Raw genomic sequence first — 19,827 nt, forward strand, 5'->3', positions numbered from 1 at the left:
GGTGTAAGTAAAATGGGCTCTCTGAGCTGAACTGGCTGCACACCATTCCCTTGAGGGTGAAGCTGAGCCTAAGGAAGTGGGGCTACTGCCCAGGTTAGGAATGTTCTAGGACCCAGGCTGACCTTGAACCGAGACTGGAACGGGTTAGGGGAAGAATCAAAACCCATAATACTAATACTCTAAGGGAAGTGAGGGGCTAAATGGAGGTGGGGAGGATAGGAGAGGGAGGATTCTTATCCAGAAGGAGCTTGAAGCCCAGATACCCTCATGACTCAGGGTCAGCTGGCAGGGAGAAGCTGTGAGGGACCATGACTGTTGAGGAATGGGAAGAGTCAGTCCCACTCCTAGGAGGTGAGACGGGGAGCAGGGTAGCTGGGGTTAGGGTGCAGCTGTTGGCATAGAGACAGCATGGTGGGCTCTGGAACCACCCACTGGAGCTTAAATCCTCGCTCTGGATACTAATCTGCTGAGAGCTTGGCTAAGTTTCTAGCCCCTCTGCACCTCAGGGTCCTTATCTCTAAAGCAGATAAATAATTACACCTGCATCATAGGGCTATTATGAAGGTTAAATTTGGTAAAAATGTGAGACTCACTTAGTGCTAATAGAACTTTCAACTGTGACGGAAATGTTCTCTGGGCTGTTCATGCCAGTAGCTACTAGCCACATGGAGCTATTGAGCACCTGAAATTGGCTAGAGAGACTGAGGAAGTGAAGTTTTAATTGTTTTTAATTTTAATTAACTTAAATTTCAATGGCTCCATGTGGCTAGTGGCTGCCTTATTGGATATTACAGGCTTGTAACAATGCCTGGCAATAGGAAGTGCTGATAAAGGTTAGCTATTGCTATAAGGAGGAGAGTCAGGAAGGCTTGAGCCACCAGAGCCTTCCTCTCAACCTTAGCTTTTACTGGTAAGGCCCAGAGAGGTGAAGAAATTGTACAAAATACTTGGCCATAAAGCTGGTGGGATTGGAGCCACATCCCTAGCTGGAACTGGAGGTCCAAGGAAAGACCTGAGACCATTTCCCTAAGTTAGGTCCCAAAGGGAGAGCAAATTGGGGAAACATATTAAAAGCCTGGAACTTAGGACAGAAGCTGAAAAGACCAGGAGTCAGTGAAGATGGAGCCAGACTGGGAATGAAGCTCCAGGCCTGCCCTGCAGGGGGCAGGAAACCCTGTGAGGCATCTGGTCACCACCTTCCTTCCCTCTCCTTTCCTTCTAGAGAACAACTGGAGATCTTGGAAAGGCCAATGGAAAAAGTTTGTGTCAGGTCTGTAGCGACCCCTTGTGGCTACATGGACAACTGCCTTAAGGAGGGAACCCTTATGAGTGCTGAATCGTCAAGCATTTTTTTCGAGCTCTTGCTCTATGCCCAGTCCATCCCTGCCTCCAGGAGCTCAGGAATAGACAGGCATATAGTCAGTATAGTCTGAGCTTCTTAAAGCATTTTTTCATGACTGCATTTTTAAATTTTATCACACTGTATTATATTTGTTTCATTGTCCTTTTCTACATCCAGTCTGTGATTTCCTCAAAGGTAAGGGCTGAGTCTAAATCATCTTTGTGTCACCAGGCCTAGCCTTGTATCAGGTTCAAGATATACCAAAGTATAATTGTTAGGAGTTCTGGAGTCAGAAAGATCTGGATTCTAATCTGTTCTGCTGTTTACTAGGTGGAGGACCTGGGGCAGTGGCTTAATCTCTCTAGCCTCAGATTTTAAACTTGTAACATGGTAATAATGACATCCGACTTCTAGGACTGTGGGGAGGATTGTACTTCCACTCATGCAATATCTGTACGTTCACCCCTCCACCTGCAGTTGGACTCTACCCTTACATCTTAGGAGGCTTTCATACCAATGCTATCCTACTCATTCTCTCCCATGTATTCAGTCACGCCACCTCAGCTGGATCTTTCCCATAGATGCTTCTGAAAGATGCTCGTCTCTTTTGTCTTCAAACCAAAGCAAATCACACCCTAAACCCTCTCCTGACTCCACACTCACCACGAGCCGCCATTCACAGTCTACTTGAAAGAGTGGTTGATGGCGGCCCTTCCTAGCTGCTGTTCTGAGATACACTGGTGTGGCTCAAATGGTTACAGGTGTTATAGGATATTGACTTTCTCAGCCCTCAGGGCAGCTGGGTGGGGCCACACTTCCAGCTGGGAGCAGCCTTGCTCAATTACCCAATGTCCCATTTAAATATAATTTTCTCTATATGCCACAAAGCGAAAGACTGTGGAAGCACCGTGTGAATTCTCCCTGTCTCCATCTGCTCCTCTCTCACTCATCCCTCCACCCACTCCAGTTTGGCTTCGGCCTCCTTCATGTCTCCAGCGTAACCGAGGGACAGGTTTTTGTCCTCAGTCTGCTGGACTGCAGACCACATTGTTACTGTGGATTACTCCCTCCTTCTTCAAACACCAGGACACCTCTCCTGGTTTTCCTCCCTGCTCTCCCGCCACTCTCTTTTCCCACTCTCTCTGCCAGCTCAGATTCCCTCCTCCAGTGACTTGAAGAAGTTCTTCAGAGCTCCATCCCAGGCCCCTTTCTCTTTTCACTCCATATTCTCTTGCTAAATATTCTTATCTGTCCCCATGGTTAAATAATTACTTTTTTTCCTTTTTTAAAAAGATTTTATTTTTCCTTTTTCTCCTCAAAGCCCCCTGGTACATAGTTATATATTTTTAGTTGTGGGTCCTTCTAGTTGTGGCATGTGGGACACTGCCTCAGTATGGCTTGACAAGTGGTGCCATATCAGTGCCCAGGATTCGAACCGCTGAAACCCTGGGCCACTAAAGCAGAGCGTGCGAACTTGACCACTCAGCCACGAGGCCAGCCTCCAAATAATTACTTTTAATGCAATGAATCCCAAATTTGTCTTCTAGTGCAGGCTGGAACCTCTATTTCAGATACAAAACTGCTTACCTGAGAGCTCCGCATGGGGGTCTCAGAGGCTCCTTAAAATCAACCTGTCAAGACCAAACCCAGCCTCTGTCTCCCAGCCTCGTCCTCTTCTGGGGTTTCCTGTGCTAGTCGGCAGCACCACTCACCACCCTGCTGTGCAAGTCAGAAACCTGGGTGGCAAGACTCTGATTTGCCCCAAAGCACAAATTAGCCCAGCAAAAATGTTTCCATTAATATGATGCTTTTGGAAATAGGTATTGTGTATGTCCATGTGTGTGCATGCACACTTTATATTTCTGTTGTTTATAATTTCCCTACTGCCTGCCCCCACTGCCAGCCTGGCTAAATCCTACTCATGTCTCAGATTTCAACTTACATACCCGTTCCTACAGAAACTCTTTCCTGACCTCTGTTTCCCCCCAGCCTGGGTCAGGTGCACATCCATCTGTCTCAGCACTTACCACATCCATCTGGCATTGATCGCCTCTTGTGTGCATTCCTGCATAGGCCTACAAGCTTCCTGAGGGCACGGGCCATGTTTATCTTGTTCTTTGCTGCACCTGGCACAGGGTGTGTGCTCAACAAATATGTGTGAGACGGAGATTGAGATAGAACGGGGCCCCCCTTCTTTCTGCTCCTGCTTATGCACAGGATCAGTCCGTGGCATGGCTGCTGAATTGTAATCTCATCTGCCCTCTTTCAGGTCTTCTCATCCTCAAATTAGTGGATTTTAGGGTGACATTTCCCTACCTAAAGGTGTTTGGATGACTCTGAGTTAGCCTAGGATCCAAATAACTCAGGACTGTTATTCCTTCCTTCATGAGTGGGAGATGGTCCATTTCTTTGGAGGGCCTGCCATTTAATCTATGCTATCCTTTGAATCACAACTCCACCCCCACCTCTATTTCCTTACTCTTAATTTTATACAAATCCACTCCATTCTTCCTTGCATGCATCATCCTAGGGAGCACGATAAAAATTTCTCAGTTGTGCTTCAGCTAGAACAGCCTTGACTAGAAGCCTGTGGTCACCAAAAGCAGTCTGAGAAATTAGGAAATGCCACCATAGAGGGGCTGGAAAAGGATGGAGGCACATTCTTCCCTGGAGATTGAGGAAGAGAAGCATATATAATTAAAGCGATAAATTGGATTTTTTTGGCTCTCTGTTTACCGCTGTCAAACATAATCTATTTCATGCATTTACACAGAATGCATAAATAGGTCAGATTTAATTTTCTTCACTTTGCTTATTTTCTACTCCAGTTCCCTGGGTAGACACGGAATCCAGATGGAAACGGGAAGACTGTAAAACTTGTGTATTTAGAGGAGGTGGTGGTAAAGGATTTAGACCCCTGGATTCTGGAAATTAGACACCCATGAGCAAGTAGAAACTAAAAAGAGGCAATGACATATTTGGGAAAGAGCAAGGCATTTGGAATCAGACAGTCCTGAGTTGGAATCCTGGCTCAGCCACATTCATTGTGTGGCTTGGATTTTCTTCTTGTTCCTCTTCTCAAAGGACTCCTCCCTGCACTCATTCCCTGCACTCCTCCCCCACGGATTTCTGTCTCCACTGGATTCCTTCAATCTGCATATGGATGCGCACAAATATTATCCAAAACAAAACAAACCTCTCCCTCTGCCTTACTCATCTTGCTCAGCTTTCACCGCATGTTTCTCCTCCATTTATTGCCAAGCTTCTCAAAAGAGTTGCCCACATTCACCGTCTCCTGTTCTGCAACCCCTACCCACTCAGCCCCCACCACATCACTAAACTGCTTTTGTCAAAGTCACAATGACTCCTGTGTTGCCAGCTCTAACAGATCATTCTTCTGCCTCGGATTATTCGGCTACTCAGCAGCATTTTCAACAGTTAAACGCTGCTTCCCTCTTGAATCACTTTTCTTTCTTGGCATCCATAGCATCCCCCCTCTCGTGTTTTCCCTCCTACCCCTCTGGCCACTCCTTCTTAGTCTGTTTCTAGATCCTGCTCTTCTTGACACTGAAGGTAGGGGTCCTCAGTGTTTAGTCCTGGGCTATCTCCCCTCCCTACCTCTCCCCTCCCCATCTCTCCTCCCCTCCCCTCCCTTCCCCTCTCTTCCCTTCCCTTCCTTTCACTTCCTAGCTCTTCTCTTCAGTGTTCACACTGTCTCCCTAGTCTCATGGCTTTAAATAATGTGCAGTGACCCCAAATTTATATCTCCTGACCTGACCTAACCTCTCTGGTGGACTTCAGACCTGAATATACAACTGTCGGCTCTCCTCCTCCACTTGGGTAGTTCACAAGCATCTCAAACTTAACAGATCCAAAATAAAACCCTTCATCTCTCTCCTCCTTGCTGGGAATGAATGACCAAACAAACACCCTTTTCACTGTCCCTGCCTTCCTCCCCATCAGTTTTCTCATCTCAGTCAGCACCACCAGTTACGTAGAAACTTCGAACTTCATCCCTCACAGCTAATCTATTACCCAGTTCTACTGGTTCTTCTTTAAAATATATCTCAAATCCACCTTATTTTCCCCACCTTTGCTGTCCCATTATAATGGAGCTCCTCAACGTCTTCTGCCTACATTATTGTTAAAGTCTCTTAATTCTTTTCCTGGCATCTGCTTTTGCATCCCACGCATTTCACACACACAAGAAAGAAGTGACCTACTCAAAATAGAAGCAGATCCAATGTAAATATTCCTCTGCTTAAAATTTCCAATGTCTCTCCATGGCCCTGAGATTAAAACATACCCCTTTTTATAACGCCCAGCAGGTCCGGCCATCTCCCTCTCTGGCCTTATTTGAGGCTGCTCCCTTCTGTCATGGTGCCATGGATGATCCTTCAGTTCTGCTAAGACCACAGCTCCTCCCTCCTCGGGGTCTTCATTTGCTTTTCCCTTTGCCTCCAGGGCTCTGCCCCATCCACCACGTCTCCCTCCATGGCCGGTGTGTGTATATATATCATTATATGTATAAAAGAATATTAAACATCCAGAAAAGTATAACAGATAACATAAGAAACATCTGGGCACCCACCACCCAGCTCTATTTAATTCTAAAATGTTGTCATCTTTGCTTCAGATTCGTGTTTTTCTTAAAGAAATAAAGTAGCACAGAATCAGCTGAAGCCCCTTCTTCCCTAATTCTTTTCTCCTCCCTCTCTTCCCAGAAGTAACCTCTGAATTTGGTATTTATCATCCCATGTCTGTTTTTCTACTTTCATTACATACTGTTGTTGTGTATCCATCAACAACATAGAGTATTGTTTGGCATGTTTAAATTTTATGTAAACAGTATTTTATTGTGGGAGGATTCTGCAACTCACCCTTTTCCTCAGCAAGGTTCGTGAGGTGGATCCATACCGACACAGGTGGCTCTAGCTGTCATTTCCACTGTGGCATAGTATTTCATTGGATCCACATGTCGACCTTTATTCTCCTAATGGTGGATAATGGTCCCATCTTCAATTTTTGGCCATTATAAACACTGCTGCAAAGACCATTTGTACACATCTCCTTGGGCACATATTTGAGAGATTCTCCAAAGCAAAACCTTAAAAACAGAATTTCTGAACAATAGCTTATATATCTCTTTGGCTTGACTAGATAGCTCCACATTGCTCTTCAAAGCGGTTGAACCAACTTCCGTGGGCATTTCTGGAGCCTGTAGTCTCACCCAGTGAGCCGCCGAGCTCGGTTGGGCCCCCAGGGGGCGCCATGCAGCTCGCTGTCATCCAGGCCAGCTGCGGCGCCGGACCTGCGGTGGAGCTGGCTCTTCTCTCTCCTAGTTCGCGGTGCGGGCAGTCATTGCTGAGGATGGGATCCCAGAGACACGTTTAGCGCAGGTTCCAGCCCCTGGGCCGCTGGCAGATGTGACCTCCATGCTCTCCTCACCCAACTCTTCTAAAATTTGAAAGCAATACAAAACAAAAACTTCCCCATCTTAAACTAAAACTAAAAAGGACCCAGGTCGCTAGAACAAACATCTACATGCTTAATACCCAGAATATACAATGCTAACATTTTAACATTTATATTTGCTTCAGACGTTTTCTTTTTAAGAAATAAAACATTCCCGTTAGGCTTAAAGTTCTCCCTGTTCTTTCACCAACTTCCCTCCCAGGAGGCAGATAAGACCCTGAGTTTGGTGGGTATCCAAACCATTTATTTTTATAACATATGTAGGAATCCATAAACAATTTATAGTAGTTTGTTTTTATTCACACAAACGGTATTCTGTACCTAATATTTTGCAAGTTTCTTTCCTACACACCAACACTGTTGCCGAGATATATCTGTTGATGCCTGTGTATCTAGTTCAGTGTTTATCCATTCTCCTGATCATATATTTTTAGATTGTTTTCAGTATTTGGCTATTTAGACAGTGCTGTGTATACATTCCATGAGGATAGAGATTTTTGTGTTTTGTTCATGCTCAATTTTGAGCCTCTAGAAGTATCCCTGGTACATAGTAGGTGCTTTCTAAGTTTGTATTGGGTTAGTGAAGAAGTGAACAGCCTCATACCTGTTTGTAGGTTGCTCACAGGCAGAATTTGTCCAGAATATGCAGATAGACGTGAGGTGGCTGGATTTTCTGGGAGAGCTCACCCTGTTACTCTCCAGGGCTGCCGTACTGATTTACATATCCCGCTCCACGCCCCCGTTTTCCTTTGGCCCTGCCACCTTTAGTATTTGAGATTTGGTATGTATGTGTCCAACTTGATGTATATAAAGTCTCATCTTATTCTTATTGTTGTTTTAATTTGCGTTTCCCGAATTCCTTTCTGACACGCCCCCTCCCTGCCGCCCCCAGCCATTAACTTGCTTTGTGGCTTCTGGGTTTTCAAATGAGCAGAAGTGGGGTGGGATGGGTTGAGGGTGGCTCTCAAGCTCTCAAGGGTGCAGCCTGACTCCTGCGTGGGGCTGCAGCTCTCCACACATTCCCAGCCTCCTTCTCTCCCCGGAGAGTTTTGAGCATGTGTCAGGCCAGACCCAGGACCTCAGGACTGAAGAGCAAAGTGTGGAGACCCAGCGTCACCCTTCCTGCCCAGTCCCACCCTGAGCTCTGAAGGCTCCTGTGAGGGAGAGGAGGGGACTCCCGGGGTGCCCTTGCTGGTCTGTTAATCTTGAGGTGTCCAGCTGGAGAGTGCCAGCCAGGAGAGGTCTTGGGCTTAGGGTGCTCTGGCGTTTGCAGCTGCCTCGACTCCTCTGAGGACCCTACATGTTCCTGTGGTGGAAGCTGTCTCTGAAGTCCCCAGCACTGCCCCTCCTTGGCACACAGCATGCCCTCCACTTATAGGAGAACATACCATCTGGTCTGTTTGGCACCTCTGTACTTGACAAATTGACCACTATTTTGAGATGGAAGGGGACAGATTGTGGGAGAGAGGGTTGGGGAGTTGGGGTGCAACTGAGGTAGAAAGGGTGAACTCACAGGTCACCCTTTGGCTTTGGGACAATATGGAGGAATACCAGGGTGCTGGGCTGAACGCAGCGCCAGGGGTCACCACCCCTGTGGGCCTTGGAATCGAGTCAACTGGGATATGGCAGCAGCCCCGGATGTAACATGTGACGCCAGTGAATCAGCCAGAGCAGTGGATGTGCAGGAGCCAGGGCCAGCTGCCGTCTGAAAGACACACATTTCTAGCATGTTGGGATGACACTTGAGATCTTTTCCCATTTGAAAAGCATTAAAAAATCATAACCTGCATGCGCAGAGGGTGAGCACTCTGACTTAACAACCCTTTACTTTCTTTTTGCAAAGCATTCAAGTCATTAACTTCCAGCAAGCAGGGAGAGCAGGTTCTTACTTAACTCTTATCTTCGGAAAAGTCTTAAAATCAGCAGCGGTGAGACCTCGTCTCTCTCTGGCACTGTTAAATCATAAAGCACCATACTGCTGCTAAGTAATGGGGCCATTCTGTTAGAGTGTAGCTTAAGAAAAATGGAACCTAGTGACACGTCCTCTGCTCAGAAGCCTGTGGTGACTCCACACTGTTGATCAGAAACCATCCTGACCCCTTGGCATGAGTTTCTGCTGCCCTTTCAGCACCTTCATCTAACCATGTGTTCTCTGCTACTCACTGGATGAGGTTTGTACATCATGCATGCCAATCGACTCCCTACATCTTTCCCTCCCCCTCACAGCCACCCATTCGTCTTGCCCACCTCTCTCTCTAAACCTCCCTATGTGGACTCTGCCGGACACACAACAGTAGTATTTTTAGTAATATCCAACATTCCTGTATGCCTTTAGGCTATCTGACCACACCCTCCACATCTCATTGAAAGTTCAACTTTTTGGAATCTTACCAGACACACTCTATCTCTTTAATCACTCTAGCATTGCTTAAGTATTTTGCATTGCATCTTTTCCAATTGTGTGTATCCATCTTTACATGTACACTTAGGGGTGTACACATGTCATGTATCCCACACTAGATTATACATCATCTAGATTTATTCTTTCCTTTCCATTTCTGCATCTATGTGTAGATACCCAGGTAGGTGACAACATGTCAGTTAGTTGCCACGTGTTTATCGAGCACCCATGTGCCAGGCTCTTGCAATATCCTGCTTGATAAAGTGTCTTTGCATATCCTGGCCAGGCCAGGAAGTCTACGCTAACAACATGATTGTGGTAAACGCCTGTTTTTATATGCGTAGGCTGCTTTGGGCCATGCTGTATCAGCCTGACCTCAGTGGAGCTGCAGACTGAGGTACTAAGGTCAGTCATTTGGGTGCTACATGCCTATGTGACTGGCCCCCAATAATAACCCTGGGCACCAAGACCTGGGTGAACTTACCTGGTTGGCAATAGTTCTTATATGTTGTCACACATTGCTGCTGGGAGAATTAAGCACTGTCCATGTCACCCCATGTGACCCCACTGGGAGAGTATCACTGGAAGCTCGTGCCTGGCTTCTCCTAGACTCCGCCCTATGTGACTTTCTCCTTTGCTGATTATAATTTGTGTCCTTTCACTACAATAAACCATAATTGAGAGGATAACAGCTTTTCTGTGAATCCTTCTAGCAAATCATCAAACCTGAGGGTGGTTTTGGGGGCCCCAGCACAGGTAGCAGAGAGGACAAGGGCTATGGAGGAGGCAAGAGTGTGCGGTGAGGGAGGAGATAGAGGAATGGACTGGATTCCTCAGGACCTTACAGCTCGGGGTCAAGAATGGCATAGCTCTGTCTGCGGGCTTGATCCAAGCATAGTTACTTTATTTAATTCTATTCCATGGCCCTAGGCTGCACCCAGCCCTGACTAGATGTCACAAAATGTACCTACAGAAAACATCCAAGCCAGTGAATTTGCTTGGGGGTGGGGTTGGGGGAGCTCAAGGGCACATAAAGCCTACTGAAGGAAGTGAGCACTGTCACCTGCAGGGACATCTACACCTATTACTTCATGGCCCACTTTGGGTTTGGAGCAGAGTTGATGCTCAATATATATTGGTAAAGAAGAAACAGTGGTGCGTTTATTACAAAAGCTAGGGGGAAAAATCCCAGAACTGTTTGCCATACTGAATCCTACATATTGAAAATTCAGAGGTGACATCACCAATTTGTTTCATGATCACATATCCATGGCGACAGAATAAGTCAAGGGAAAAATAGGAGGAGAGAGTGGTTGAAGCAATTTAAGCAATTTATTGGCACAAAGGATTCAGTTATCAAGGTTGCAAATAAGTCATCAACTTCAGGCATGGACGTGCACCAAAGTGTTTCTTGAATTTCTGCTTGCTTGGACAAGCACGCTGCCTTCTGAGAGCATGCCTTGAATTCATAATGGCTGGAGAAAATTTTAAAAGTAATGGAAGAAGTGCTTATGTAACTCATTTCTATATCAACGGGGGACTATATTTTTTGACGGTGCGGGAGGCTGAAGCAGAAGCTTGTTAGGGGTGATGACTGTGCTGGCAGCTTGGCACTCCGGAGGCAGAGCAGTGCTGCCACAGCCTGGAGCAGCAGCATGGGGGAGCCGTGTGACTACAGGGTGCCCCTGATGGCCCTGTGCATCCAAGTGCCTCGATTCTGGGGAACATACGAGATGCTGTTATATATTTTCTAATTACTACAAGGTCTCTTTTCTCTGCTCCCAAGAGGGAAGGCAGTTTATAGTTAGACAAACCCAGATTTGAATCCTGGTCTAGCTAGGTTACTTTGGGTGTGTTACTTAAACTCTCTGGGCCTCAACTTACTGATCTGCACACCGGTCATTAGAATAAGACCTTGTTCCTAGGGTAATTTTGAAGACTAAATGAGATAATGGCTATAAAGAACTTGGCATAGTGCCTGGTATGCATTAAGGGCTCAAATAACAGCAATAAAACCAGAGAGAATATTAGGGTTTTTAATAAATCATCAGACATACAAAGACATTTTCAAGAGCTCATGCTAGTCACATGTGCCTCAGGACTGTCATTCTGGGTGAGGACATCGCCTACTCTGAATTAGATAACAGTGATGTGACGGAAGTGCCCTGATGAATGAGCTTCACTCTTTTGGCCTTCAATGCTCAGGCTGCATTTTACAGAGCAGCCAGCAACTCAGGCGCTGTGGGCTCCAGCGTCGGGTGTAGGTTGTTCTCTGGCCTCCTAAGAGGATGAAGAGCAGATGTTGGAGGCTGTGCTGATAAGATGACCCTCGAGGCCAAGGTCTGATCATGAAGACAGACCCCACTGTGTAGCTGGAACCAGGGGGAAGCCTCGGTAGGCGGGATGTCTGGTCAAAGGAGCCTGGGTCTGGAGTTACCTCTTGGGTTTGATCCCAGCTCCTTCGAAGCAAGTGTGAGGCATTGGGCAAGTTACTCATCTCTAAACCTCAGTTCCCTCAACTATAAAAAGGGAAAAATACCCAATTCGCAGAGTGGTTGTAAGGATAAAATGATATAATGCAATGTATGTAAAATAGTTGCTATATGGTAGGTGCTTCATAAATATGACAATTATAATCGTATAAGTAAAGTGCAGTCACTACAAAGTGTGACATGCCTTAGAGGTAACTGATGTTGTTTTGTGACAAAACTATCCTGTGAGACCACATTATTTTCCTTCTTAGAAAGAATGGCAAGATACAGACAGCCGAAGGTTTGATTTGAGGGTTGGCAAACCAGTGCTGTTCATTCTGGGAAATGGTTTACGGTCTGGATCAAATCCCCGCTCCAGGCGACATGTTCATCTCCGCCCTGGGAAGACTTGAGCTGGGGGATGATGGGGGGCAGGAGGAGAGGGTGTGCCCGAGGAGCTGACCTCCTTAGCCGGGGCACGATCAGTGATGAGCGGCTCTGTGGGACGGTCCCGACATGCTATGAATGGCTCTAAGGGCGATGATGAACACAGCTCCAAGGGAGGTGTGGGGCAGTCACAGATACACGCTGTTCCCTCCTCTAGTCCTCTCTGAAGCAGGAAGCACATGGCCTGGCAGGCAGTCATGGAACCTAGAGCCCAAAGGGCAAAAGGACCCCAGTCGGGGCATGCTGTGGGTGAAGTGGAGGTAGGAGAAACAGGCCGGGGAGGAACAATCTCAAAGAGTGTGGCTGGTGTTCCTCTCGTCCTGATGTTTCCCACATAGAAAAGCCTCCATTAGCAGAGAATTAGGATCACATGCCAGAGAATAAACATAAATGGAATTTTAAAAACATGGGGGTGAGAAGTCGAAGTTCCTGCACTTATGCCCACCAGCAACTCACTGAGAATAAACCCTCCTGAATGGAGAAAGTTAATGGTGTCTATCACCATCTTGGAAACCCAGCCTGGGAAAAGGGGAGGACTGCGGGTGGGTGCCAGACACTGCTCAAAACAGTAACTTTTGAGTTGGCCCTTTCTCCCGCATTGAGATGTGTGCATCCACAGGAGAAATTCCCGGGTATGTTGCCACCTCTACTCCCACAGGAAATGAAAGCCTATGATTGCATCTGGTGCTTGCTGGTCTGATGCAGTGGTTCTCAGCTGGGGCCGATTTTGTCCTTCCAAGGGACATTTGGCAATGTCTGGAGACATTTTTGATTGTCACATTTTTTGGGGGGTGGCATGCTGCTGGCATCTAGTGGGTAGAGGTCAGGGATGCTGCTAAACACCCTCAGCGCACAGGGCGGCCCCCACAATGAAGACTCACCCAGCCCCAAGAGCCAGTAGTGCAAGGTTGAGAAACCCTGGTCTGGGGCAATGTGAGGTTCTTTTGTCGATGGAAGTGGCTTGTTCCCCTCACCTATCATCTCAGTGGAGGGTAGAATGGGGGAAGGGTCAGGGCTAGGCTGTTATGCCTCATTGGTGGCCATATACAGGAGAGGCGGTGATGAGAAGGCAAAAAATTTGAGGGTGAGAATGAGCCTGAAGGGAGCCTCGGGCTAACCTCCTGAGGTAGGTGGAGGATAAGGGCAGAGTTTTTCATTTCAAGGCAACTCTTACTTATTTAAAAACCAATTTCCTTAAGCACATAATTATATGTTTATTTCCCTAAGGAACTCTTGAGGCAGAGGAGACCTGCTTAAATTATGGGGATGGAGGCTGCGCACAGGGCCTTAATGGGCTTAGAAAAATTTCTGTCTCCTTCGGAGGAGCCTTGGGAGGAAGGGAAGGGTGGATTCCTCTCCCGTAGTGTAAAGGATGGGGGGAGGATGGAGTGAGGCAGGAACAGAGGCGGAAAGTGTGAGGACTGGTTGTACGATCCCAGCAGGTCAGGATCCGAGTAGAGACACACACTCTGGGGTGCAGCTTCAAGCCTCCCACTTCTCTCTTGCCATCCTCATAAGCGGAGGAAAGGGGTCCAGGAAGTGGACCATTCACACCCTTCATGCCGCACTGCCTTCACGTGCGCACACACACATCACTCACACTCATACACCCCTTTGGAAGATGCTCTGGTTTGCACCAAGAAACAGAATGGGCCATGCTGTGGTGGGAGGAGCAGGCAGCGGGGGCAGGGTGGAGGAAATTTGGATGACAGCACGGTAAGGATTTTAGTGTGTCCCCTCTTTGTGTTATTTCTCGTTTCCCTGTTGCAGCCTGAATGCCTGGAAGTGTGGGTGCTTCTCTTTGGGAGATGGCCTCACCTGGGCAGGCTGGGTGCAGACCAAGGGAATAGAAGGAACTCATTACTCAGATTTGACACAGAGGGAAAAAGTGGTGAGGCGGGGAAGCCATCTTACAGCCTCTCTGTCGCTCCTAGATTGGCAAGACCAGCTAACATACCTTTTGTGTAAGTGTTGGAGGAGGATTAAATTGGGTGGGCAGTAGTGCAAGGGAGAAAGATGTAGTGAGGAGCAAGTAGCTTAGAGCTGGCTGTGTTCTAGGCTAAAAGGATGGGGTCTACAGGGGAACAGTTGCCTCTTCCCTCTATGTCTCCACCGCATCTGGAATGCAAATCTGTCATAGACCCGTTATATGGGGTGGGACTCTGTCTGTGCCCATCTCCTCAAGGAGGCTATGAATCATGGCTCATGCGCTGGGTACCCTCCACATTTAACAAAGCCTGGTACATACAGGCACTCAGTACATATTTCAAGATGAATTTCTACCTTATCCAGCCTGGCCTGCCATAACAGAAAACAGGACAGGAATTCAGGTAGAAGTTATAGCAAAAAGAGTCCATTTGGCTGGTCTATCCCATTCATCCTACCTCTAAAAGCTGATAGTGTGGTGGTGGTGCTGGTAGGATGGGATCCCATGGGGTGAAGGTAACATCTGGGAAACATGGCCAAGATTCGTAGCCCTCAATCTCTTCATTTAATCATCAAATATCCTCTCTGCTTAACCACCCAGAATGGCTCAGTTCCAGCATTCCTTAACCTGAGGTGTGGGGCAGCACACCGAGCTGGAGGTCACAGGTGAGGTGAGCAGCCCGAGGCTGGTGAGAGGCATCCAGCCCTTGGGAGATGGAGATGGTGGTTATTTGTGAGCACAACATCTGGGCCTTCTCTGTCCTGAGAGGGCTAAGGGGATGACGCACGTGGGGCATGTGGGCCTACACTGAGGGGTTGTGTCCACAGGGGCCCTGTGAGTATCAGAGACCCTGGGCTGCTGGGGCTTTGTGTACTTTTTATTGACCAGCTCCCAAGAGGACATCAAATATCATCAGGGAACAGATACATAGAGTTTCAGCACTTTTAAGAGGCTGAAGATGTGTGTTGTAGTCCTGACCCATCTGTCTACTTTCTAGAAGTGTGACCTTGGGCCTCTCTGAGCCCTAGCCACCTCATCCAAATAGGGATGGTCCACCTGCCTTTCCTATATAACAGAGTTATTATCAGGCTCAAATAAGTTGATGTGTGGAGGTGCTTTGTAAAGTGTAAAGTGCTATGCAATGTGATCTGGTTTTTATAAGTTATTTATTCAAGGAAGCAGCAGAGGGACCCCCCACATCAATGGGGCCTCCAGCCATGCCTTCAAACAGGACCCGCCTGCAAGGGAGGGCTACTTCAGTCTCTTGAGCCAGCTGGCAGCTGGAGGGTTCAGCACTTTTAGTCCACTTCTGTGTCTCTGGCCCCATCTAACACACAGCACAGGGCAGTGGGGGCCTGGCAGAGGGTGCTGAGGCCCCTTATTTAGTTCGCTGGTAGAACTGGAAGACGGCTTTCTCCTGCTCATAGGTCTCGATGGAGCCGGGTCGAAGGCGCCGGATTTCAGCGATGGCGTCTCCTGCAGCCAGTCGCCGCTCCTTCACCAGGTAACAGGCCAGCATGGTGCCAGTGCGGCCAAAGCCCAGGGCACAGTGCACTCCCACGGCCTGCGAAGGGGAAGCTTCATGGGGTGGAATCCGATGCCCTCCCAACACTCTGCTGCCCTCACTTGGGCCAGACAGCTGTTTCTTCTGGGTCAGGCCCATGATCTGCACATTTCAGGTCATCAGGGGCAAGAAGTGACACCAAAATAAGGGAGGGCTGTCCCTGTGAGGCTTGGAGGTCACCAATCACCACCGAGGTGGCTGGTTCAATTGCTGGGCTCCTGCTCTGCCTCCCCGCAACCCTTGACCTGCGCTGTCCAGTGCAGAAGCCACTGGCCATGTGCGGCTACCAAGGATCTGAAATGCTGCTAGTCCCAACTGAGATGTGATGTCAAATGCAACTAGGTTTTGAAGATGTAGTACAAAAGAAAGAATAAAAAAATCTCATTAAGAATTTATTTTATATGGTTTATATGTTGAAATGATAATATTTGTGACTTACTGGGTTAAACTATATTATCAAAACTAATTTCTCCTGCTTCTTTTTTTTTTTTTTTGAGGAAGATTAGCCCTGAGCTAACATCTGCTGCCAATCTTCCTCTTTTTGCTGAGGAAGACCAGCCCTGAGCTAACATCTGTGCCCATCTTCCTCTACTTTATATGTGGGATGCCTACCACAGCATGGCTTGCCAAGCGGTGCCATGTCCACACCCGGGATCTGAACCGGGGAACCCTGGGCCGAAGCAGAAGGTGCTCCCTTAACTGCTGCGCCACTGGGCGGGCCCCCTCCTGCTTCTTTTTCACCTTTTTAAAATGTAGCTGCTAGAAACTTTAAAATGACGTATGTGGCTCGGTTATGTTGTACAGAGCATTACTCTGCAGACTGCTCAACAGCCTCCGTCTGACTTCACCCCCACCTCTCCCAAGTCTGTATAGCCTTTCTCCTTCGCAACTCACAATATTAGCTGGTTCTTCGCAGCATCTCCTCAAGCCCAGTTCACAGTGTTGGGCCCCTTCTTTACTCCACCCACTTACTGGCCCGCCCTCTCCCCTTGGTTTTCTGTGCTGGTGGCACCGGTAGAGTCCTGGCCCTACGGTGTTCCCCCAATCTCTCTCCCAGAGCCCAGATAAATTACTCCCGGCTCTGACTTCCCCAGCTCCGCCCGTGTCTCCGCTGACCCCTTCCAGGTCCCTCCCTTCCTGCGCTGACCCCGCCCGCTGACCTCTCCCCGGGCGTTGGCCTCGTCCACGATTTGCACGAAGCGGTCGATCTGCTCGGGGGCCGGCGGGCAGAAGTCTGGGATGCGCAGCCGGTGCAAGGTGAGGCCGGGGCAGCTGTCGCTGTGCGGGGGCCCGCGCTCCGTCAGGGACACCAGGTGCCGCACGCCCAGGTCCAGCAGGAACTGGTAATGGGCAGGGAGCCGGGGCAGCGCCAGCCCCGCCAGCCGGCCCGGGAGCACCCACGAGAAGTTGGGGGGCTGCACGCCCATGGCTGGGGGAGGGCACAGGACAGCGGGTCACCGGGAGCGAGGCGGGCCGTGCCGCTCCGCCCACTAGTCCCCCCGCCCGCCCCAGGCCTGGTAACCCCCACTTACCTAGGGCGGGCGCTTCCTGGGACCACGTGGTCTCCGGGGCACCGCCCAGGGTGACGTCTGCTCCGCCGCGGGGGATTGGCAGAGCTGCCTGGGGGGCGGGGCTAGAAACCCAACGCGGGCTCTGAGTGACCGAGACTCCGGCCCCAAGGAGGACACTCACTGATTGGTTGGGTAATCAATGATGGGCGGTACTACTGCAGCGGTGCGCACGGCGATTGGTGGAGCGCTCCAAACAGCCAAGAAGGAAAACCTAGCAGGGATTGGGAACTGTTTTCTGTGGCTGAAGCAACCCGGGGTCAGGCTCTGCTGCTCCCTGGCGGCCAGTGGGAGTTATTGTATCACTGGCCAACTGGCCCTGCCGCCCAAGGGGCTGGCCTCCTCTTCCTTTCTTCACACTGGATGCCCAGGGAGTTAAGAGATGCCAAATACACTCCGCCTTGGGGGAGGAATCTCCTCTACAATGACTCTGACTAGTCATTATCAGTGACTTTTTGAACTCGTCCGGTAAGGTGGAATCACTGTTGTAGAAGGGACTATTTTCATTTTTCCATTGCTGGAATTATTAAAAAAATATTGGGCTGCCATGTGGTGCCGTGAAATCCTACCAGGGATAGTAGTTATAGTATAATTATAAGAATAATAACCAACAACATAAGAATTAACATTTGTTGAGAGTTTACTATGTGCTGCACGTGATAGACAACTAGTCTACTTTACATGTATTAAGTCATTTAATTGCCACAATAATCTTATGAGGTAGGTAATCTAATGAACTCTATTTTATAGATAGAAAACTGAAGATCTGGAGAAGTTCAGGAACTTGACCAGGAGATGACTGATGGCCTGGGGATTTGGAACCAAGCAGCCTGGCTCCAGAATCTTGAACAACACAGCATTGTTTCCTAAGGTTAAAAAGAAGTTTACTGACTCTTCACATAACCATCCTCATGTCCCCAAATATCATCTGGGTTAAACAATTGCAGAATTTCTTAATTTCTCTTCATATTTCACGATTTCCAGGCTCTCTGAGTCACCCCCCCCCCCCCGCCCCGCCCAGTGTCATTCCTAGGAGGTGGGGACCTACATCTGTGTGTGAGCTGACCAGTCCATATCCTTATTTGAACAATGTGCTTCTAGTGATACAGGCTAATTGTAATTATGAACATAGTTAACCTCTATTGAATTTGCTATGTACCAGGCCCTGCGCCAAGTGCTTTCTGGAAGAGCCACATGTGGAAGGCATTTTTGTATTCCTTTTGAACATGAGTAATCAGAGGCTTAGAGAAGTCAGTTAACTTGGCCAAGATGCACAACTAGTAAGTAGCTGGGCTGGTTGAGCCAAGGTCTCTCTGATTTCAAGCCCAGGGCACTTAGCCATGAAGATGTACTTCCTTCCCTCTGTCCCCACCTGCCCCTGACACACACATTTAAAACTCTGGTTCCAGCAAAATGAAGGAATTTCTCTTCCCTCAGAGTTCAACGTCTGCTCTGACCCTGTGGAAATGCACTTACCGTTTACCCAGACAACACTGAGGTCTTGCCTCCAGGTACTTTCTCCAGGTCCCAGGAGCTGCCAAATCTACCCTTTCCTCTCCTTCCTGCAGTCAAAGCTCTGATTAAGCCCTTCCTGTTTGCACTCTCATTTCCCACACGACTTCCTAGCAATCTTTCTAGCCCATCCCAATTCATTCCTTTCTCTCCTTCCCTGCTACTCTCTCAGCCACCAGTCACCCCTCACCCCCACCCAATTTCTCTCAATCCCATTGCTCCCCAGGGTTTCTGGCTGCCCTGCCTCTGGAGACCAGACTCCAGCACTTGTTCCTTTCAGGCTGAACTTTTCTTAGTCCCTTTGCCTTGTTCTCCTTTCTTTGCTCCCTCCACTCATTAGGGAAAACTGCCCACATTTCTCCCTACCACCTACGTCCCTTCCCTGCATCCTTGAGATCCAGCCCAGAGCCCCTCTTCTCTAGAGGGAAGACATTTCTGGGGAAGACAGAGATTCTCTTCTCCCCTGAGTCCCCTAATAGGGATTCTCCCCTTTGTGTGGATCTTTGCAGGAGTAGAAGTACATCCATCAACCCAGCAGGGCCTCCTTCTGGAAAGGCCAGTTGGCTCCCTTTGTAGGAATTCCTCTATTTTCTCTACTGCTCTGCCCCTCTCTTCAACAGACCCTGCGTGGAAAGACCCTGCCTTGGACTGTGTCCCATTGTCAAAGGTGCTATTTAATTTTCTGTCTTGGGCCCAGGGAGCCTCCAATGGAAAGGAAAAAACTCTCTCTGATGGTTTCCTGGCTAGAACCCCTACAGTGTCAGCACCCTGCACGTGCCCCTCCACACCCTCCATATGCAATCCTGATCTTGTTTTCCTTTCTCTTCTGTGAAGTGTTGCCTGACCCTCAGGAAGATTTAGGTTCTTTCTGTACTCCTATCTCACCTTATATAAATATGTACTCCTAGTATGGCAGTTATTTCATTGGATTGGGGTTACCTGTTTGTGTAGAAGCCAAGACAACATCATTTTCTCTTTGAATTCCACACATTTAATATGGAGCCTGGCACACGATGCTCAAAAATGTTAAATGAACCAATAAATGAAAAAATAAATTAGTAGAATGCCTAGGCAATAGTGTGAATGTACATTTCTGGGAGTGTATGTGAGTCTACAGGAC

At 48.3% G+C, this 19,827-nt stretch overlaps 1 protein-coding gene and 1 long non-coding RNA gene across 9 annotated transcripts in view; one reads left to right on the plus strand and one right to left on the minus strand.

Moving 5' to 3' along the window:
* Positions 1-15,212: 15,212 nt before the first annotated feature.
* DUSP23 (dual specificity phosphatase 23) lies at positions 15,213-17,298 on the minus strand. Its single transcript, XM_070608437.1, has 3 exons — positions 17,160-17,298; positions 16,788-17,056; positions 15,213-15,627 (listed from the first exon to the last, which is right to left on the minus strand). Exons 2-3 carry the CDS (start codon positions 17,052-17,054, stop codon positions 15,442-15,444), a joined length of 453 nt encoding a protein of 150 aa, XP_070464538.1. The 5' UTR covers positions 17,055-17,056; positions 17,160-17,298; the 3' UTR covers positions 15,213-15,441.
* Positions 16,720-19,827, plus strand: part of LOC139081702 (uncharacterized) — a 35,869-nt gene continuing 32,761 nt past the window's right edge. For 6 of the 8 annotated variants that reach the window (XR_011536960.1, XR_011536961.1, XR_011536959.1 and 3 more), the window contains exons 1-2: positions 16,748-16,884; positions 17,946-18,066. This is a non-coding gene — a long non-coding RNA (uncharacterized lncRNA). Of the gene's footprint in view, positions 16,885-17,945; positions 18,067-18,357; positions 18,476-18,632; positions 18,707-19,216; positions 19,783-19,827 lie in introns of those variants that run through there. The other 2 variants (XR_011536955.1, XR_011536962.1) reach the window with 2 other exon arrangements.

The sequence above is a fragment of the Equus przewalskii genome, unplaced genomic scaffold (assembly GCF_037783145.1).
Source record: "Equus przewalskii isolate Varuska unplaced genomic scaffold, EquPr2 ChrUn-6, whole genome shotgun sequence".
Classification (NCBI taxonomy): Eukaryota; Metazoa; Chordata; class Mammalia; order Perissodactyla; family Equidae; genus Equus; species Equus przewalskii.

Coding starts and splice junctions, on each gene's coding strand:
- DUSP23 (XM_070608437.1), bottom strand. CDS start 17,054: ATGGGCGTGCAGCCCCCCAACTTCTCGTGGGTGCTCCCGGGCCGGCTG. Junction 15,628..16,787: donor AGGCCAACGCCCGGGGAGAG/GTCAGCGGGCGG, acceptor TCCCCTTCGCAG/GCCGTGGGAGTGCACTGTGC.